The following is a 23,805-nucleotide window of genomic DNA, read 5'->3' on the forward strand; positions in this document are numbered from 1 at the left end:
ACGTTTTTATCATTTGTTATTATTTCATCCCGACAAACGTTTTCTGTCACATCATTATTCATAGTCGAGTGCTTATGACACGTTTTGTGTCCTGTCTTCTGTCCCCCGATGTCGATGACTCGTGGTAGGTACCATTTACCATTCGCAGCTCAAGAGAGCCTCGTACAAATATGTACATATTCAATAAACATAACACGCTGAACTGCCACGCAGACATTGTCAGGGACCATTTCCTAATATCCCGCACCCATTTCGCTGTGGCTTTTAATCGTCAATCAAATCAGATGTATGCTAATTCACGTGATATAAAACGGTATGTATGCTCTAACACGCGTATCATATATCGTCGCTGTTCAGGCAAAAGTCAGTAACCCAAAAACCATCAATTTGAGAAATCGCAATTTCAAAGTTTGGAGACCGAGAAAAAATCAGATTTTTGTCTTTTGGCGGATAACTATTTTATGTCTTTTTCATAAATTCCATTGGTAAAATTTTACTTCTGATGCATTAAAAAATATTTGGAAGGTTTTTAATGACGCAATGTGTTTAAAACTTGGTTAAGTGACTTTTGCTTGTTTTTAATCTAGACAATGCAAGCTATAGGAGTCAGTGAAACGAAGGATATATTTGAAATATTTTTTAACATATTTTTTGATTCTATAATATTTAATGATAAAAAGTCACATAGTAAAAAACAAATTATCCGGATTTATGGAACTTTTTTCTAACTAGGTTACCTCGGTGGCGTTTGCCTCTTGAAGCACGTGAATTTACACTTTGAATGGCATATTTAACTCAAGATTGTAATGTTTAGGGTAGGCGACAATATGTTCATTATATTACAATATATCCTACGCAGTAGAACATGCCATGCATACGCATTATCCTTTATTGTTCATGCGGTCGCTCGTTGGGTATGATCCTTTTTGTCGCATTTATTTTTCAATCCAAACAAAGTAACTAGGTAGATTGTTAATAAAATATAATACATGTACATTCACATTATGCGCATTTTTGTATGCTGCAAACGATAACTTGTTTTCAAATAGCTAATGTCTTACAATGGTTGGTAGCTAATTACGAAATAATAAAGGGTACTACTGTTTGCACCTGGTAAACGTAGACTATCGTATCACTCACTTTACGTGTACCTAAACTTGCTGCCGAGTAGAAACTAAGCGCAGGAAACTCGCTTTATTTCATTGTTTTATTGCTAATAGGCGCGAGTCTTCCCCTGTTCGGCTCAATGCACGTGAAAACCACTTAGGTGAGGTGATTCTAAACGAATATATGAAACTAATTATTCATAGATAACGCTTGGTATGCGGAAACTTTATACTGTATTGATTGTAACAATTACCATAAAAATATAATTCAGGTCTTTTTCACATAATGGTGTACAAAACAAAAAATAAGAAAAATATTTTTTGTTTTGTACGCCATTTTGTGAAAATTACCTAAATCATATCGTTATGGTATTTGTTACAATCAGTACAGTTTAAAGTTTCCGCAAACCAAGTTTTGTAAAAATTCCGTTAAAAATGAACGTAAAAATGGCATTTTTCAATTGAAAAAATGAAATCTATGTATTAAATTAATTAGTTTTATATTCTCGTTTAATCACCTTAAATCCGTACACTCGAAACAAGGGAGTACATAATAATCTTAACACTACTTAGTCATTTATTGAATAAACCATTTTGTCACTGTCCAGAATATTTGTATCGTTGATTTTTTATTTACAATGCTTGCCAAACCCACCCAAAGTTTCTTCGACGAATGAATAATACAACTGAGGTAGTGTTAATTTTTACACCTGAGCTACATACATTTTAAGATCTTGTTATTATATTTGCAATATTTTATATAAATACTTTGATGACTAAATTCGTATTCTTATTTTATAGTACCTACATAGATATTTGTATTGTTTCAGACATTACCTATAATTCTAGATTTCATACCTGCATTTTCTTTCCGTACTGCTCGTTCTGTTTTTGTATTTTTAACCATACAGTTTACATTATTGTTTTTTTTTTCAATAATTCTAATAATTATGATGCTTTTGAAAGATGCACACATACATATTGCCTCTTCGTCATCCATTTCTAAATAAAAATATATTTCAACAAGTATATTTTACAAGCTTCGTATCTAAAAGTATCCGCCTTAAAACTGAATGTGGAAGTTTTAGATGCACCCATAAAAATTCATTTTTCACATAAAATAGTGTCGTCCAATAATTATTATCTCTCAAGTCATTACATATTTGTATATTTTTACCCCACAACCGACCACGAGGCCCAATTTATTACAGTGGTAAATGTGCTCACCAAATCAAAATATCCCTTTACCAGTGTGTATTTTTCTGTCTTAATTATTTAAAATCTGCTAATTTTACCATTCAAATATTCACCGTAACCAATGTATAATTATACATAGATAGGTAGGTAATATTATAGTTTCAACGTTTGTGCTGTTAAAACATGTAGCCTCTAGCTCTAAATGTACGCTACGTCTATCATTTAATACTAAAAAGCTTGAAATGTACATTATAAATATGTAAATTTAAACCAAACCTTTTGAAGCACCCACCAACCAAAGTATGTGTAATATTTCACACGTCTACCTAGTATTATGTAACTTATAGATTCGTTTATGTATATTAGAGTATGGTATTTTACGATTTATTTGACAAACATTCTTTATAATCACTAATACTAGTGTGAGCTCAACCTAAGTTTGAAAGGATGTCTATGATTGAATTTACCGCTTGATATATGTTTTGAATAAATCAATAATAAAAATATCTTACTTATTCGTTTGTTTATACACAACCCCGAAATGTAGCGGTTTTCTGTGATTTATTTAAAGTTTAAATGTAAATTTTCGGTCAATAAAAACTATCAACATACCCATTTTCTCCCTTTTCGGTCTTTTTTTAAAGATATTTTTTGATGAAATAATCAAATATTTGGATAAGCATTTGTTTTTTGTGCATTTAATTCATTTATTATTAAATGAGTTAACTAAATGTTATGTTTATGTTTCTGGCGGAAATTGTTTAACAATTTAGTTTGAAATGTTGATCGAAACAAACTCTAGTTTTATTATAATTATATGGATTATTCTAAATTACTGATACACCTATCTCTAGTTTTGTTTTGTAAAACGCTAGATTGTCTAAATGTTTTTACCCATGTCTGTACAAGTGTTTTTAGAGAATGATGTTATCATTAAATGTCACGGCAGTGATTTGCCCTTTACATACATATAATATGATACATAATTATGATACACAGGTAAACAAACAAAATAAAATGTTTACACATAATATTGTGATTGGTTCCTTCGCGGCGTATTGTTGGGGGTGTGAAAGTCGTGTTTTGAGTAGTATGTATTTCGGGAGCAGGTTCGCGACCCAGCAGAGGGGGCACTGCCAGCCCCAGCGGAGGGCGCAGCCGCGGCAACCGCCGCCTGACGAGGAACGAGACCCGCTACCACTCAGGTACCACCCGCCTTGGTTCTGGTCTACTCTTCACTCCATGCCTTCTCGGAAATGTGCTCATCTATCTCCATCTTACTTTGCATTGACGCGAACGTCCGCAGTAGTTTAGTTCAAAAGACCCCTTTGTTTTACTTACCTGTTCATTTTGCCACTCATCTTCATTTATTATTTGACGATTCCGCTGAGCCTTTTCAAGTATGCATAATACTCGTCGGAAAAAATTCAGCACAATTTTTGGTATATTATCTGCTAGACACCAGACCTTCGGTTTCAGTATTTATGGGAAACAATGAGTCGATAATTGACAAGTACTCATATCGCTTTTCATCTTTTGATCTTCGCGAGTTCTTTGTTCTTGTTTCTTCGTAGTTGTTATTAAAAAGCTAGGTGTAATTTCTTTATTAACTTTCATGGTGATGGTATTCAGTATTCGGTATGATTAAAATTGTTATATCTAACACAAATACTCGAGTTCGTAGGTAACCTTATTTACATTTTGTTTTTCGCTGTTTTTGTGCATGGTTTAAATTACCGTTAAACTAAGTAGGAACTGACTGCGCTGTGTACTCGTATGCATTGTAAACGATAATTCCATCGACTCTTAGCGCATTCATAAACTGAAGTGGTTGTTACCTGGCATCTGACTAGCGCTTCTTTCCAACTCGTATTTCAACGAACGGGTGCTGAACTAGGCTTGACCGCGCCACCGTTAATGTCTGAACAAAAAAATCAACGGTTGGACTATTTACGGTTCATTTTTGACAGTCGACAATATCATAATTAAGTTATTTGTAATTCAGGTGCATCGGAATCCACATCAATCAGTATGCCGAATTTAATTACAAATACATATTAGCAACATTCGTCAGGTTCTGTTCACTCTGGTAAACTCTGAATAACTCGCGATGCAATCTTTTCTGTAACGTCAGAACAAACTGCGATAACTCTCGAGTTTGCAGAATGATCGTCTGTTGTTTACCACATAACAAACAGCGCAAGTACTTATGCCTGGTTGCCGCATCACATTATTGGGATTTTCTGTCATGTTTGAATGATTGATAGCGACTGAGCGTCAGATTTACTAGCGGTAATTGTCCTTAATCGTTCCTTTGTTTCAGTCAATGTTCTGTCATTATGTATCTTTAGCGTTCTACAATACCTATCATTGTACAAAGGGAAATTGTGGAGTCTGAAATAACTTAATCAATTAATGTACGTTGTAATCCTTTGATTGTGCTTGATACTAAATTAGCTCTTTATCATATTCATATCCGCATCCGATGGTGCATAGGGCACTGCATCTATAAACCAAATGCAATTTCGAGGTAAGTTAATCAGTTTTAGGCTTCAGGTGCCAGTTCAGAGACAATAAATTATTGCAATGTAAAACTACATTTTAAATATATACTTATAATTATCGGACTCGAACCCGGGGGCTCAAACATGGTTGGAAAACGCACCAACCATCACTAGGAGGCGGACTCGTCTCCACTCGATTTTTTCCATCAGTATTTTTATCCGAGAGTAGCTATCGATTCAAAAACACGTTCGGAGAATTTGACTCAACTACATCACGATCTGGCTCAGTCAATGAAACATTATTCGATATTTTATTACCTATTGTAAATAAAATAATTTATCTATGAGTTTTTGTTTCATTTGCGCGGACATGGGGGCAAATTGATCAGCATGAACCTTAATTTTGAATAGAAATCCAATTGACATTCAATTAATAATAATAATTAATCTTAAGATAATAATTAACATATTATATTAATAATCTATCAAAAAATTTGTAGCTACGGCTGTCGGTTGTCTAATTTTATTCATTCTCCATTCAGTGGTCTAATTGTACACAAATTCAAAATTATATATTTCGTTTTATTATTTATGTGTTGATATACACGGCACGACGTGCCTTTTACTTATGAGTAGCGGTGCCTGGAAACAATAATAGTAAGTCTTATGTGGACCGCGGAACAGAATTTTACAGTCTATGTTTAAGCGTAATATTGTTTTACTTTGCCCTTTTGTTTGCATAAAGATAACTTTTCATAAGTATCAGTTAATATTGCTTTTGTTAAAAAAAATCACGAACCCTTACGTACGATAACAAACTTTTTACATGGCAGATTATCGGGAGGAAAACGATTTTAATTATAACCAAAGTTTTACGTCTAAAAACCATTCGAATATTGAAATTTTATTACTATATTCGATAAGGTATTACGGATTCTACTTTATTCTGTAGCTTGAGCAAATCATGCCTACTTATACAACATAATATTATAGTTATACTTAATTCTCTGTCCAAACTGAATTGATGTCTTTATCGACTTGGATTATTATCATACATTTGGACTGTATAATAAAATAATGTGTGACACCAAATCATGAGTGCACTATATTATTTTAAAACATACGGATATTGTGCCTAAATTGGCCAAGGCTATTTATAAACAATTGGCCTACGACCTCTTTAGCCCACGGTGGCAATATCAATATTTCTTCCCAGGGTCAAATTAGTTTAAAACAAAAACAAATTTTTGTATGTCTACATATTACTATGTGTCTTTTATATTATTAGAAAAATATTTGTTTAATTTTTGTTAATACGTAAATAGACATCAAACCGAAGCCTTATTTTTGTTTTTTAACTATCCGTTTTACTAGGTAAACCTGTGTTGATGTAAGAATTGCACTTTTTTGTGTTCAGTATTGGATGCGAGTATGCCGAGTACTCTTAGCAGAGTTCGTAATTAGGTCATTATATTATGTATTACCTTTTATAACTACTTAATACATGTTCTAATCCATGCCTAAATTATATGAGAAATGCTTTAATAAGGGAACTTACTATTTAGTGGCCGACCGAAACAAGATTTTTTGCCTAAACCAAAACCGAATTTCGGCGTCTGCTATTGTTTCGGCCGCAACTAACAAACTTATGTAAATAAGTTAAAAATCACTTCAAAATGCCTAAAATTATGTGTTTTCATTGTTCAATTTTACAAATTCATTCAAATAAGTGTTAAATAAAATACACAATGAAATAAAAGGCATAAATTTAACGAGTAAATTTGTCTATTTTAAGCGCTTTTTTGTTCGTTGTTATGGTACATATATAACTATATGTAACAGTTCTTCAATGTACGCTTTAGGAACATGTTAAAACTTGTTAAATATAAAGATCTTAGAAGTATTAATTATAGTCGACAAATCACAAAATCTACCTAGTTTTATTTTTTTATGTTAGAAAATGGCAATACAATAAATTATTTATATATATGTATAAACCCGAGTACAGCCGAACACAAGCTGACATATCCCAACCGCAGGTTTCGGTTGAGCCGAAGTTTCCACCAATTTTTGTCCAAAACCGAAACCACCGCTGAAACATGTTTTACTGGCCGAAACTTCGGTCAATAACTGATAATATTATGAAGATAATGATCATTTATAAAACCGTTATTAAAATTCACCCCAATAACTGGGAGGGAGTTTTATAACATTTTTTAAAAATTAATTTCTTTAATTGTTTTTTCAAATTATTACGGCGATATTACATTTAAGTAAACGTTATTTAAACATTAAATATGCAACTGCATAAAATATTTTAAGTTAATGTTTTTTTTATAAAACTTTAATCTTTTTCGTGCACATGGCGTGCATTAGTACAATATTGAATCGTATCTATATCATCCGTTACATGGAGGCGAGATGATGAGTCGAAACTGTTTTTCTGTATTTCATAAGATGTACACCACCCAAATTAATTACGGTGAACTTAATTACCCCGAGCCCACCGCTCAGAGATGTTTGTTAGCAAATAGAATTTAGAATTAGCACACGGCCATCAAATGACATTTATGGGGATTCCTTCAATAAACGAAATCGTGAGACTCGCCAATGCCCGAAGATCTAACGTATACAAAATAAATTAGTATCATTTTAACCCATTAAATTAATTACTCTTAATTCAACCTAAATGTTTCTCTTAATATTATAATGTCAAAAAATATTGAGCATAAATGATTTATAATGGTTTTTTTTCTGGAACGGAGTCCTTTTTTTAATTTTTTTATATGGGAGTTGCTTTATTATTTACCTTGCTTATAATATACAAGGTTTATATTTCAAAAAGTGGATTTTTCTGCAATGAAATATCTTAAAATGTATCTAAACTATTGGGATCAGGAGGGATATATTAATGTGGGCTAATCAGGAACTTCTCAGCATTTGCTCACGTGGAGAGGAAACCACTTAAAACTCTTCAGGAGAAGCTGGCCTGTTGGCAGTAGTCAACAGGCCTTCCGCTCCACTAGAGGAGTGTTCGGCATTTTGTTCCCTACTTTGGTTTATTTTACCAATTTCCTGCGCTATATTTATCATGTATGATACTACCTCTCGTGTGAGTTCTTTATTACCTATCACCGATGGGATGTCGCATAGATCTTCACCCAGGCCTCTGTATCGCGCCTCCAGCTGTTGTCTTTGAAAGCTGAAAAGGGGGGAGTGCATCAACAGGTGAGGGACATCTTGAGGAGTTTCATCGTCGCATGGGCAGCTGTCGATCTCTGAGAGCTTGAAGCGATGCAGGTAGCTCATGAAGCCACCATGACCCGTAAGCATCTGGGTGAGCTCGTAGCCAGCATTTTCCATTTTTCTGAAATCATAGGCATGAAAAATTGTAGGGAAAAACATTTTAGTTACACTTCTGGTTGTCTCACTCAAATAGCGATCGTTCCAGAGTTGAAGGGTCCTGCTTCTTATCGGAACTGAGTCCTTGTGCCTACCCTTATGTAAGGGGACAAGGTGTGGAATTGGAAAACCAAGGATGGAAAGTAGGCTGAATGCTATCTAGTAATATCTAGTAAAACTATGTACGATAGGTGCACAAATGTGCATGTAGAGCGAATAAATTGTGAAAGAACTGATGAATGGATTCACTATACGATTGTTGATGGATGCAGAAAACGAGGAAGACCGAAAAAGGCTTGGCACGGCTGAATTCTCCGAAGTTGGACATGTCAAAAGTCAGAATAATCGTCATGTGGCATGAAAAGATATATAAATGTGGAAAAAGCCAGGTCTATATGCAAAAACAGACTAAAGTGACGTTCTATCGTCTCCGCTTTCCCCCACAGAAAAACGGCGTGATGGTTTGTTTGTTTTCTTCAGAATAAGCAAAATAACTTAACATGCAACCAGTGGCGCAAAGGTCACTTCTCGGTCTGTTACATGAAGTTACGGTGATTAGTCTTACGCTGCAAGTGCCAGTCCAGAGACACTGAAATATTTCAGTGTAAAAATACCTTCTAAAAAAATATGTAAAGTCACACTTTCCAGGAAACAAACGCTGAACAAAGGTCAGCAAACGCGGCAATCGCCGCACTTCGAAGCAGACTTATCTGCCTTCGATTACCTTAATCGGGATTTTTACCCCAAAGTAGCCACCTTCTATGGAGTCGGAAACCCTCGTCTACGGCTCCGATCACAATGGCAAGGTCCCTTCAATTAACTCTATAGTAAAATCGTATTTTCTGTATGAAAAATTGGATATTTACATTTATAAATAAATAAACGTGTTTAATTATACGTTACATACATATATTTGTATGTAAGTACCCATTTTAGTACAAAAAAACTATTTTAATTTATAGACAATTGAAGATAGGTAATTCTGTTAACTTCCTTTTGTAACCGAGGCCCAGGGTTCTAGTTCTATTTTAAACACAGAACTGTGTGAATTCTTTATCCGCCGGACGCGGAAAAAATACTCCACGATTTTTTCGCCTCGAAAATATTGCTTCCTGTATTCCTGAATAATTCTCGCATCAACTTTTTGTTTCTGAAAAATTAATCAATATATGATATGTGCAGCATCCAGCGCATATCAATCATTGATACTTCTCACCATTTCAAAGTTAGGTAACAAAATTTTCCCGTCCTCGGGCGTGGAGTGAAGCCATTTCGCGGTCGACAGATGCGGCCGCGCCGCGTCAAAAGATACCTAAACGTTACGTAACGACCGATTGGTGAAAGAAAATAATGGATGAATCCTTTTAATGATGTTCCAAACATCTTAATGACCTGTGGAAGAAATACGGATATGAAATAATGTGGTTTGGATTCTGAGCCACGATTGTTGAAGAAAAATATTGAGGCGCGGCTTCTCCTCCAACACCCAGTTGACTTTACATGAATATATTGTTTTATTAATTGTTTGTAGAGGAATCTGTTAACTCTTAAAGCCCACTGGCTCAAAAAATACGTGCATGGCAGTGTTGGGTCAGATTAGACCAAGTTTAAATGTCGCCTTTTAGGCATTTTCGTAGGCTTTATGATATTATTCTTTCATCACAATATGCTTTCAATCACGAAAAGACGTGTGGTAAAGTTTTGTGTACAATTTTTCATGATTTAATCAAGGAAAATGATGTTTAAAAAACACTTTTCACATGATCATTTACAAAGGGTCTGATCGGACCTATCCCCAGTAGGTATAAGCTAAGTTCATTAAGAAATCATTTGTATACTGGTATATGAAAATATAATAATATTCGAAATAGGAGCTCTGCGTTGGTGTGGACGTGTAGAGCGGATGGACGGCGAAAGAACGGGTAAGAAGATTCACTATGCGAATCCAACAAATACTTTTAGATGGACATGTCAAAAGTCTCAATAATCGCCGTGTGTGCATGATAAGAGAAGATGTATGCATGGGGAATAAGCGAAGTCTGTATGCAAAGACAGAGTGATGTGGCGTTCTCTCCTCTGTGTCTAACCCTACGAGGAACCAGCGCGATGGTTTGTCTGTAATAATGTTCATAGTATTATATATATTGTACCTGCCCAAATAACCTAATAATATTTTATTTGTGTCAAAAAAACGAATAGGGAGCTATCAAATTAATGTGACGACCATTTTCTTTTACTTCACAAAAATCATTAGATTAAATATATGAAAGAAATGAAGGAATATGAATGTTCAATTGTGGAAAGAACGGGGAATATACAGTGTAAAATGACTACTTATCAATTACCAGCCAATAACAGGTCATAAACCCCGTAAATGACTCTTTCCTTATTCCCTTCTCGAAAATTTTAGCAATCTGTATTGTATTATGTCTAACCAAAATAACTATTTATGATGATTATTTTTGTATTACGTATTTGTATACAAACGTCACTGATAAATTCGTAGCATCTGGTGAAAACAAATCGTTTTTATTTAAATTATTGGTAATTGATGCAAAACGAGGACGGACAACGTGTGAGAAATGTTTGGCATGATCGGATATACCAAATCCTTAAATCTGGATATGTCAAAAGTCGACGAGTCGAATGGCATACATTTATCATATTGGATGCTTGCGCTTAACCCTGCGGGATAGTAAATTCGCAGTAGGTAATTACCTAACTACGTATCTCAAGTTGTTATTGTCCACTGGGTTTGGGTTGGGCGTATGGCAGTCAGAAATCGCTGTACCTTCATAAAAAAACCGGTCTATCCGCTTGGGAGGCTGCGACCGGTCCACCCCCCCTACAACTTTCCCCTCCCTCCAACCCTCACCACCGCAATCTCCCGATCTTATCTCTATTGAGATAATCTCTAAACAGTGGAAACCCTTCTACTCGCATTAGTGACGTATACTTTGTCAGCGATGCCTTCCTTCACGATTCTTACAAGTGTATTATGTTCTTATATCCCTATAGAGAGATACCTCGAACCGGGTCATTTCACACGAACCGTTTTGTGTTCGATCTGGTTTGAGTCGAAAGGGGTCAAATTGTTAATTTACCGTGCCAAAAACGTGGAGAGAGTTTACATGATAACATTTTTTTTAATTATCTAAATTGGTCCCTTAACATCTGCATATTAAACGTATTAATTAATTATTCTGTGCCTACGAGTTTTTAAAATTAATTTGCATTTGCGTAAGATGACTCCTTAAATTGATAAAAAGTTTTATCTGCATATATTTATGTTTTTTTTATGGCTATACATATATAAATTACATAATAATAATAGACGCTTATTCGGAAAATATTAAATTATATTTTAAATACATAACGTATTTATTATTATTTATAATTAACATCAAAATCACGCGTCAGTGGGTACTTACACTTATTTACAATACATAATTGTCGTGATATCAAATTTGTACCATTAATTTTCCTTAATCAAGATTTAGTAAATCATGATTAGTTTTTCAAAGTTTCAAAATATTAGATGTGTTTTTTTCTAATATCCATCGCATATAACGATGTAAAAGTCGTGTACATGTGGGTATTTTAAATATCATCTTCTGGAGCTAAAAGTTAACATTTTTAGTTGACTCTTTTGTTTTGTAATAATTATTTGTTTTAATTTTTTTATGAGCTTTTTATAAATATGACGCAAAGCGCCTTTTTTATCCTGATCTCGGTATAAAAATAGTGTTGATTGATATTTATTATAAAAATAAAAGACGAGTGATTCTTTAATCTTCGATTCGACATCTTCGAAACTGGTATCTCTATTAAGGAGTTCAATCTATAATATATGTATACATTTAACTCCTTGATATAATGAACTCCTTAATATATATACATTGAACTCCTTAATAAAGATACCAGTCACAATGAACTTCCATCAAGAATTTTCACTTACAAGCTTAAATGTTTTTAATGTATGTTACCGTCTACAATCTTTTGTGTTTTTTTTACTTTTCAAACCTACTTTAAGATATTTGTCAGTCTTATAGTTTTGTAACTGTCTTGTGATAAATATATTTTTATATCGGTACAACGATGTTTCGAAGATTTATGAAGCACCACTCAAGGGCTCAAGGGCGCTGTTAATTAAGAGTCACAGAGTTCATGCCCTGTAAACGATTAGACGTACAACCCTCTTAATGAACTTATTTGGAATATAATAATTTACGTAATTACGTCGTCATAAACATAGATACGATATAAATATTTTAAACCTTTTCTGTCGGTATGAATATCTGCCTATGAAAACAACGAGTTTGTTTATAAACAAATCATGAATACAGTCATGTGCTCAATACTTATGCTTTGGAATTCATTCCGTCAAGTGTCGTCTCCGAAGTCATATCATCCCAAACATCATCATCCGTAACATCACTTTCTCTGTGCGTTATTTGTCACGTGCTTGCATTATTCGACAGTCAAAGTACAAATGGAACTGCATCGGATAGCCAAGTACTTCCTATCGACTGCCGAAAAATTGTTTCTGTGTTTGTAGAAGTGACAGGTGACCTGTTCATTGTATTTCTTCCCAAAGAACACTTTCATTGCCAGTATAAGTTGCCGTAAACTATTAAATATTCGGTGTGAAGTTAAATTAGTTTCAGCGGTGAAAGAGGCTTGCGGTTTGTGGGTGTCTTATCTTTCGACCTATCATCGTAACTTTTACACTCGGAAGTAGGTGGCATCGTATTGAGAAACGCGCTGAGATAAGGAGAATTTAGAATATTTGTATTGTTCGTCTATGTGAAGTTTGTTCTTTTCGTTGGTTTTTACAGCTTCCTTAACAATTCGCGAGTCTTTCTCAGGCCTATTATATGTAATAAAGTTACGAATTCGCTTTCATTCAACGTGAGATAAAACATTGGAATTCGTTAGCCGGTCGATGTGTGATTAGACAGGAACCATTCTTACAGTATTGTGTCCACTGGTCTTGTCAGAATACAGAATACAGTACAGGTAAGGTGTTTTTCGTTCTGTAATTATTGTCCGTTTGGTTGAGGGTATTCATATTTACTTGATGTACCTCATTATGCTTGCAGTTTCAACATGCTTCTAAAATAATTTTGTTTTTTGTGCTTTATATGCTTGTGAATGCTATTTGGGGCAAGTACTGAAGTAATTAATTACGGTCCATACTTGTATTGGGCTAATCGAGTTTTATTTTTATGTTTTATTCTCCTTAATACATACTTATTACAAACCTGAATATATGTTCTTTCTCTGTTTAGCAAGACCTAAAGTATGATCGCGTTTCGGACTCGTAAACCGTGTTTTTAAATACTATGGAGTGTGAAGGACTCGAATGAAATAATTATTTATACATGTGTACATGCGAACTCTACTCGAAAGTATAATATAAATGATGATGAATTTGTCACGAGCCCATATCACGATCATAATTTTTGTCTTAATGAATAGAGTTTAAATAGTTATTATTTTAATTATGCTAGTGCTTAGATCTTATGTACTTTTTGTAGGAATAGTATTTAACCAGAACCTGTGCATTTTGTTAATGTTTATTATCCGACTTCGTCCTCATTTTGCCACTGTAAATAAAGTCACTTTCTATTTTGATTTTTTTACTCAGCTATGTTATTGTAATATATGATTTTATCAAATCAAATAATTACCGCATTAACTGTCATGTCTATCATATTACGAATAACCGACTGATTTCATTGTAATCAATCGCTCGCATTCCTGTAATAAATAAAAACACCCAGAAAAAAATATTCTGAAATAAATATCTGTAGTATTACATTTATATTTATTTGTTAAATGATTAAATGTTTCAATCATTTAATATCAGCATGCCTATGATGTTTGTCAATTTGATATGACCAAACGATAATTTCTACCGCGTGGACTTGCAGAGGTCCGCCAGGAGGCTGTCCAACAGGCCTTGGCGGCTATGCAGAGCAGGCCTAAACCATCCCTTCCCATGCCCTCCAAGCGGACTTCGGTGATGGCTGATAGTCCACGCCATGATACAGGTATTCTATTATTTATTTACTTTAATATCTATTTTATAATAAAATCTTATACTATTTGTAACATCTCTTTTAAGTTATTTTTAAGTGGGGTTTGTTTTTTTTCACTTGCATATTTATTATTTATTTTTTTAAAAGAATATTGACGGAAGTAAGCTATAGGTATATATATATATATATTTATTTATTTATTTTGCCAATCCATTATAATAAGTCGTCGATTTAAAAACTATTTTGTAAAATGGTTTCGTAACAATTTTTCAAAACAATTTTTCAAAAAAATATATAACTAAATATTTACATTTAATTTTTGACTTCGGATCAGGAATTAATTAACTTTGCTCAATAGGTAAATGTTATCAACTATCAAACATCTACATTTAGTAAATAGGGTGTAGAATTCCAACCGTCCATGCGCTCAGTAGCTGCAAGACTTGTTGTAATCTAACTTCTATTTTTATCAATTTGTTTTTTATTTTTTTAAATGTCACTAAAACTATAAACTTCAGTGTCAAATAAAATGTAAATAGGGGCTAGATTTATTTTTATCTAAGCGCTCTGTAGCTGCAAGACGTGCTGTAATCTAGCTCCTATATATCATAATTGGAGACGAGGAATTAGAGTCCTAACCGTCCATGCTCTCTGTAGCTGCAAGGCGTGCTAGGATATTTATTTATTGTACAGCGCCCTTGAGGGGACTTTCACAAAAATAGCGCTTTATAAATTATCCAAATATAAAAATATATATCCCTTCATCTGCACCCATTGATGCAAACGACATAGCATCTGTACACCCAGTGCAGCGTATTATTTAATCATTTGTGGTAACACGAAAGTTAGATGATCAGTCTTTCGGTCTAGCTGCCAGTCCTTGGACAGTGAAATATTGCTGTGAAAAATCTAATCGAAAATAAATGTTTAATGTCGACCTAGCCGGGAATCGAACTTGGGAACTCACCAATATTCATGAAATGTGTCACCTTATTATTGAGTCAAAACATTGTTGTTTCGACTTGATCTTTTTTTTAAATTTTCAACGCAAAAAAGTGGCATCAGTAACATATTTTATGTGCGTTTTACAAAAAATGTATTTAAATATTTTATTTGCTCTGCATTATAAGTTAGTCGTGTCTCGAGGTAGAAATTTTGCCGTCAATTACGTACTATTGCTGCATTATTTAATTGCAAGATTAGTGTGGGAGTACTTGTAGATTTAGCATAAATTGTTTATCTCAGATTTTTTTACGTAAATATGAATGTATATTAATAATATGATGCCTACTTATTCACTAATGGAATTCTAAACTATTCATAACAGACTATAAATTATCTTTACATAAACCAGCTAATGACAAGTCATAAGCAGTGTAATACTTTAACTACCATATTCCCTTCTCAAAAATGTTATTTTTATTATTTGAATTATTTTTACTGTCTCGTAATAAAAAAAATTGTAGCCACAACTATGAAAAATTATTTTACCTTTTGCTACAATCTACATTTTAGTAACACGCTGAGATGGGCATTTTGTTTTTTTTTTTAAAATAATATTGGCAGTAAAGCTAGGGTTTCCTAGGACAGCGGTGCCCGTATTTTAACGGCCGTAGTGAACGGTGATGCGGTAGACAGCCGTCGTAACGTCGACTAGAGAGTGGTTTCCTAGTGAAACGGTGTTAAATGGTGATGATAACACCGTTTTCCTAGGAAACCACACTCTAGTCACCGTTACGACGGTTATCCACCGCATCACCGTTCACTACGGCCGTTAAAATACGGGCACCGCTGTCCTAGGAAACCCTAGCTTAACAGTTATCATTTCACAAAGTAAACTGTTTCGTTAAGACGTTTATAATACATTGCCGACGCTAAATTATCAATGTTGTTTTTAATAAATAAAAAAAGTTTTTTTTTAATCTATTGCGTTTATGAGCTGCAAATAATTATACATTTACAAAATTGTGATCGCAAACATGTGAATATTATTGGATGCACGACATTAGGGGGGCTTCTTTACATTATTTATGGGAGCTTAAACTACTCGTAAAATTGAGCCACTTGGTAAACTCGACATTGCTTTTATATTATACTTCGTCAATATGTTATCATGTTTAAAAAACCCGTTTTTAAAATATGGTATTCATTATTCAAGGCATATGTGGTTATGGGGTGCTAATTATGAATTATCATCAAAAAGGATCTAACGGCAGCGCCGGCATTTAAAAGAAATAATTGTGAGCTGATTTAAGTGCCGCATTACAATATGAAAATTCTGATGATATTTTATGGCGTATGGATGGATGGATGGGTCAAAAACGTAAAAAGTAACAACTAGTGAAATTTAAACAGGATTTCTTTGAAACGCATTTTTTTTAAAACGGTGTAGGCTCACTTTTTTTAAAGAACGGTGTAGTTTGGTATGGAGTGCGGTGAGCGTTGAAATTTTCGCGCGAGGCGAAATCTTTTTTTTATTTACTTCTGCTTCGATCATTTAGTTTTTGTTTTTTTTTAACGATTTCATTTATTTTCATGAAACTGTTTTAGGTGTGTCGGGAGGGTAACTATTTTAAAACAGCAGTTACATTTTTTTACCACCTCTAATTTAGACACATATCATCGGGATCGTAGAAAAACGACGGATGTGCGAAAAATGCGACATGACTTTCTTTTATATTTCATATTGAAACAGAACAGTAGTAGTAGTAGAACACATGTTGTGTTCACATAATACAATTGATGAAAATTGTCTAAACATAACAAATTGTTTATTGTTATAAATATATAACGGCTTTTTTCCATGTTTAAAATATATGTACAAGTATATATAACTTACCCACGTATCAAATGGTATACTTTTGTACTACGAGTATCAAACTGTGACATAAAGTGTCAAAAAAAGTTTTTAACCGCTTTCAAGTAAAGTTAAAGAAAATCATATGCTGTTGTTCTACGATCCGGACAATAATCATAACTTTCCTATTCTTTGGAATATTTCACTATTTGTAGTAACTCTTATTTGAACAATATCCTGGGACACTTGCTGCGGACAGTTTTTTCATATGGATACAATATATCCGCCTATTATAATTACTTAAGTTTCACGTAGGCTATAGCCGTCTTTTCATGTCTTTTGGACTGCATTTCCTAAATGAGAGACACGATTTTGACGGTTATAGGGGACATAACCGCAAACGTGTTTGACATTATTTTCAGATTTCAATTGTGTTTTTATATGGAATAAAAATAAAATGGAAATGTATTTTTCATACATTTTAAAGTTGCATTTAACTTGTCTTCAAAGATTTGTACGTACTCATAATTTATTATTATTGTTAATTTTTATTTTTTATGACTTTTGACATCATTATAAATCTATATAATACACTTCTAAATCCAAGAAATGTTGACCATGAAATTAAAATCTAATAAGTTATTTATTTCAATTCATCAAACCAACCACTCCAAAACGCCCACGGGTGATTAACTCATAATGTCAATGTACAATCATTCTACTGATAGACACGAACAAAAAATCATTCATCTTTCAAACAAAAAAAGTGTACCTCGTAATGTCAACTTGGTATGTCTAATTCCGGGCCTCGAATACAATGGGAAGGTAATAGAGTTATTCAGTTGTCTATAAAATAAAATTGAATTTTCTGTACGAAAATGTGTTTATTTGTATGTTTTTTTTTCTCGATGCATCTTTAATTACGAGTCTTCGACGAAAATACTTTAAATTTTTCTACAAATGTACACATTTTTGTACAGAAAATGAGATTTTACTTTACATACAATTGAAGATAAACTTAAAAAACTAAATTTGATTTCTCATTGTAATCGGGGCACCGGCTTGCTTTTCCAAAAATATTTGATATTCAAATGTTGTAGACAAATACTGGACTCAACTCTCCGGAGTTTGTAAAGATTGGCAGGTGTTTCGATAGACACAGAATACTTATTTGGCAACGGGAACAGAGGGTGTACAAACTCTAATGGCTAATGTATAAGTCACTGCACAACTCTGCTCCGGAATATCTAAAACAGTGTTTTTCAATCCTTTTAAATGCACGCGACCCCCTTGCGGTTAGAAAAATATCTGGCGACCCCCCTTTTCCCCCCAGGATCAACTTTTGCCTAGCTCGGGGGTTCGCAGTCTTGAACACGGCCAACGTTCTGAGGGGGATCTTAAAAGATCTGACGCTACCCCTACCCCTTAAGGAAGCCAGTTTTTCATCCCTTGCTTTTTCTTTTTCTATTGTGGCCGCGACCCTCCAAGCAAGACTTCGCGTCCACCCGGGGGGTCGCGACCTACAGGTTGAAAAACACTGATTTAAAAGAACTATGCTTTCCAGCGGTACGATTCTGAACCGCTCTTGCGGCCATAAAAAAAAACACTTTTATCTCGTGTACTTACATACAAAATACGCGAGATAAAAGTGTTGTCTACGGCCTCGAGAGCGTTTGGAATATTACTCCTGGTAAATTAGCTGACCAGATATCTTACGCTTTGATCAGCTTCATCTACGGCGATAGGAAAAGTATTAATATCTGTACGCAACCAGCGCACTAAATTCGATGAACGCGCATTAGCGGTCGCAGGCCCTATGGCATGGAATGCTCTTCTGTCCTCTTCTGTCTCACCTGTCCTCTAAATCATTTCAATAAATCCATGTGATGACAAAATAAATTGTTCTACTAAAAAGTTTTATTTCAATTTTAAGTCAACTTAAAAATCAATATTCATGGAATTACTTTGTAAAGCACACTTGAGGTATTATATTTTATTGCGAAAATGGCGATATATATTTCTGTACCCGAGAGTTAAACTACAGTAATATAAAAATATAAAATGTAAAAACGTCTGTTAATAAATATTGTTATCTGCATGCCCCTAAATGAGGTTTTTACAAAAACTCCTTGAGAATATTATATAAAATTATGTATAATAGGTTTTCAATTCAAATAAATTTTATTTTTAAATAAAAAAAAAGTATGTCGAAAAATCAAATTTTCCAAGGAAGACAAATTAGAGATTTTTTATGCTTTAAACATCTTGTTGCCGACACGCACGCACGCACGCACGCCCGGACCAGAGGGGTCGCGGGCGGCCAGCGGCCACCGGCCACTAGACTAACGAGAAATTCGCCGATCCGACTACTGCTCCAGTTCCTGGTTCCGGGTTGTAAATCCGGAACCGAGACGGCACGTCGCCAGCAGCGGCAGGACCCTGTGATTCATCGTGCGACGAATACAGGGACCGTGCAATTGGCTACGGCCGCGATCCGCGTGGCGTTTGGGAAGTACTAGCGTTGTTGAGAGCGGGGCCGCTGCGCAGATGCCGCCGTCCCTAGTGAAGGTCGATCGCCCACATCCCGATTCAGCTCGGAGGCCTGCAGCGCAGAGCCTCGTTGCTTAGTCCGTGAGATAACCCCGTCTAGAGCCTGACTTACGCAGCGGTTTGCAAGCAGGAGGATCCTTCGGTCAGGCTCTAGACTGCGGGGCTCAACGATTTTCGGAATAGGAGCGGAGCGGGGCGAAAGGTGACGATTGACTATGTTAAAATAAAAAGCAGAGTAGAGAAAAACTTAATATTAATTTTTTGAAGTTGCACATGTTCCATTGATAAATTTACACCGTGCCACAGTCGGTAACGTAAAAGTGTACCCCTAGTTTTATGGCACAGCATTACATATAAGTAACAAGGTTGAAATATTTGGAAATAGATAAACGTTTATATCGGGTTGGCAAAGTCCAGCCCCCGGCCAACTATTCGGGTGGAAAAAACTTTCCTTTATTAAAGGGCTGACTTTACTGTATTTTACGAGCATGAAAATTATAAAAATCTAGAAATTAATTCGTGTAAAATCCGGCAGGTAAAAAATCTAATGTGTCGATTTCCTCAGATAGAGCTTGCCAGGCTCGACCGCATAGCGCAAGTTCCAGGTAGATACCTCAAAGGCGGAATTTGATACGGCCGTTTAAAGTCGAGATATCTGAGTGAGGTACATTATTTGATACAGCTCGTTCAAAATGTATGGAAAATGAAAAGTTCAAAAAGTATACATTTTGTACACAAGTATGCCAAATTGTAGATAATTAAAAAAGGTGATGATTGGTAAAGACCGCAGCGAGATCGGCCCCCGGGTGCGCCCGGCGTCGTCTGTTCAATCCCGCGTCGGCCAGATTCAAAATTTCGCGCTTCTGAAGCTCGCCGACCGGGATTTCCGAGAACGATTGCCGACCCCCCTAGGGTCTGATTCTGTCGCGGAAACCGCCAATCCTCGTGGATTTGCGTTTTTCACCCGATTTTACTCGAAAATCATAAAAAAGTAGCTAAATATTTTTCTATACAAAATACGTAAATACGACCTGCTCTCCACTGACTCGTTTTGCGCAGGAGAAATTCAAATTAACTGGTAAAAATTTTAGTCCTAAAATTCTGAAATAAATAATATGTGCAACAGATAATAATTCTAAGTTAACCAAATTAAAATCATAGAATCGGAGTGCGTCGGACTTCAACTATCGATTTTTTTTTTTAAATTTCATTGATAAAGCCTTACGGGTTAAATACATTTAACAAAATATTTTTACTTTTGAAATTCACATTCTACTGTTAATGATAATATTTTTAGACTGGTTTTGTCAGTGGCAGGAGGACGAGGATACAGATTCTAAATATCAGGCAGATTATTGAAAAAAGTAGAGAGTACAATACACCTGTTCTGCTATACTCAGGCTAAAAGTCGTATCTACTAAATTGAAAATTTTACAGGACATTACTGTTTTATGCTTTGCCAATCTGAATTTTTTTTTTTTTTTACAAGAGAATATATCATATTTGAAAAACAGAAATAAATTGTTGGCTATGTATATATGTGGGACTATCAAATATCTATTACGAAAAAAAAATAAACGCAAAACAAAAAAATTTCATTTCTGACTTTTTGGCCAAACTGGTAATTGATAATTGATAGAGCCAATAAACTTCCTTCATCTAACATATTAAACCATCTTGAAAAAGTACACGACTTTGTCTATCTAGGCTCAAACATCAGTGAGTTGTGACAAAGTTAAGTTGTATCCCAACTCAACACAGGGCTCTTAGCTCCTTAGACTTAGGAATACGTTATCATTTTTTGTAATATGTGTATTTGTATGAATAAATCAATTAAATGATTGGCGAAAGAAATCAATTGCTAAAGATGCAATGGCTAGAAGATTTGTCTTGTTATCGGCGTTTATTTTAATAAATAATACAATATGTTCTGTTTGCAAAACAGTGAAAAAGGGTACAATCCAGTAAAATTAGATGTAGTACAATTATGTGAATTCAAATTATAAGCAAACATATTACACAAACATGCAAATCCCACTATTCGGCTTCGCCATAATGTAGTAGTTTCTGAAATAAAATGATACACATAGCAATCAGAAATACAAGTATGCAATAATTAAATTTATAATTACTAATAGTTGATTAATAAATATATAAATAGAAAAAAAAAAGTAGATGCTAGCTAATGATGACTTTTGTATACCAGCCTCTAGTTCGGACGACGACAGTGTGGTGGCAGAATGTGCCGGACGGGGCCCTCTGCCCCCCCCCTCGGACTCATCTGGCTCCCCTCCACCACCCCTCGCCATGCCTGCGCCGGCTCCCGCCCCCCGCCGCCCGCCTCCCCCGCGCTCAAGGCACCGCGAAATCTCTGATCTAGCGGATGTCATGAACAGTATGAGACCATGTATGTATAACAAAATGAGGTTCTTTTCATATTTTGTCATCTCAACAGGCCATAAAATTACAGCACAGAACAGATACATTTCATAATTGCGATCTCACCGGGAATCAAACCTGAAATCTCCATGCATGGGACTAGTTTCTAAGTCGCTATATCACAAGGGTCATCTCTGTATCTTGTGATTAGGGTTGCAACATTGCTTACATAGAAGCTCTTTACTGAGCAACGTTCTTCTTATTTAGTTTCATTTTTATTTTGTCTTCAGTGGAACCACTCTCTTATGTCTTTAAGCCCGAAGATAGATCTTCTTCTTACATTGCATTTTCCTTCAACTTGTCCTTGTAATTTGATACGGAATATTTCGTACTTCTCTCCCCGCATAAAATATCCAAAGTACTCTCTCTTTTTAATTTTCTTATCTATATTTATTATTTCTTTTTATTTTTTCATGGATTGCTAACTCTGTCTACCTGTGATATTTTAAGCGTTCTTCTATATTATCATATTTTGAATGATTCAATTCTCTTTGTGGTAATTTTTGGTGAGAGTCCAGCTTTCAACACTGTGCCATAGAGAAAAACTGAAAAGATATAGCATCGCACGATTTGCGTATGCAGATTGAGGTTAAAGTCTCTTACTAAGGAGGTCACTCATTTTTAAAAATTAGTTCCGTGCCATCTCTATCCTAACTTTAATTTCCTGAGAGTGGTCCCACTGATCATTGAGCCAACATCCCAAATATACGTATTGATGCACTCTTTTTTTTCTATTTCCTCTATTCCCAGACAACCATATACTTAATTTTTGACATATTTATTTTTAGTCCTCTTGTTTTATAACAACATTAACTTAGATTTTTTTTTAACCGTCGATTCCCCTTTCTCATATTTTTTTTCTAACTTTTAATATCGAATAAAAAATTTAAAAATTATCTTTCACTAGCTTTTACCCGCCCCGCGGCTTCGCTCACATGTTATTAGAGAGAAATTTTTAAGGTAATTCATTAGTTGTGTCGTTTATCAATAAGGATTTTCCCAAAGGAATAATTTTTAATTTTATCCGGATTAAAAGTAGCTCTTAGTTGTCTTCCAACTGTCGCTATGAAATAAATACCATGATCCGTTAGTCTATGGTGACGTAGCATCGTTATTCTGTTCACAAATCCAAAATCCCACTACGAAACCGAAACGAAAAACAAACCAAACCAAAAAAGTAACCATAGATAAAGCAAGTCAATTATAGAAGTTAAAATAATTAATTTCAAATTGATTATTTTTGAGAGCCCACCTTACCGCCTACTCATTCACTCATTCAAATAATGTTGCTCAATGTTGATATGTTATACCTATATATATTTTTTAACAAATTACAACAGGGATTAAAAATACCTTAAAGAAGGGAATATGGAAGTCTAGGCATTTACAGGGATTATGATCTATCATTGGCTGGTTTAAGTGGCCACTTTACACACTAACATTCACCATTTTTCCTATGTTTGAACATCCATATTTCTTCAATTCTTCCATTTGTTGATTTTCGTGAAGTTAAAGAGCTGAAACCTTTATTGTTGTGAAGAGATTCATCTAACTGAATTATTTCACATACTAGGCAATGCCTGAAAACAATTTTCCAATTTTTAGACTTCTTCTTGGACCAGTTATTTTTATTACAATATTTGTTTTTATTACAAATATTGTTTTATATTTTTTTAATTTGGGATGAAAAATAAGTATCCTATTTTACTTCTCACCTCTCCGGCTATCCCCATGTGAAAAATTATGTCAATCGGTTGCTCCGTTGA

The 23,805-nt window shown here is 34.5% G+C and overlaps 1 protein-coding gene across 11 annotated transcripts in view; it reads left to right on the forward strand.

Annotated features, from left to right (window-relative positions):
- DIP2 (disco-interacting protein 2) overlaps positions 1 to 23,805 on the forward strand; it is a 146,691-nt gene that overhangs the window by 103,477 nt on the left and 19,409 nt on the right. For 9 of the 11 annotated variants that reach the window (XM_088234804.1, XM_088234808.1, XM_088234806.1 and 6 more), the window contains 2 exons: positions 14,146 to 14,265; positions 21,807 to 22,007. In XM_088234804.1, the coding sequence (XP_088090930.1) occupies positions 14,146 to 14,265; positions 21,807 to 22,007 (321 nt within the window). Of the gene's footprint in view, positions 1 to 3,412; positions 3,509 to 14,145; positions 14,266 to 21,806; positions 22,008 to 23,805 lie in introns of all 11 variants that reach the window. The other 2 variants (XM_088234805.1, XM_088234802.1) reach the window with 1 other exon arrangement.

This window comes from Micrasema longulum, unplaced genomic scaffold, assembly GCF_059751315.1.
Source record: "Micrasema longulum isolate JH-2025_06_02 unplaced genomic scaffold, ASM5975131v1 h1tg001290l, whole genome shotgun sequence".
NCBI lineage: Eukaryota > Metazoa > Arthropoda > Insecta > Trichoptera > Brachycentridae > Micrasema > Micrasema longulum.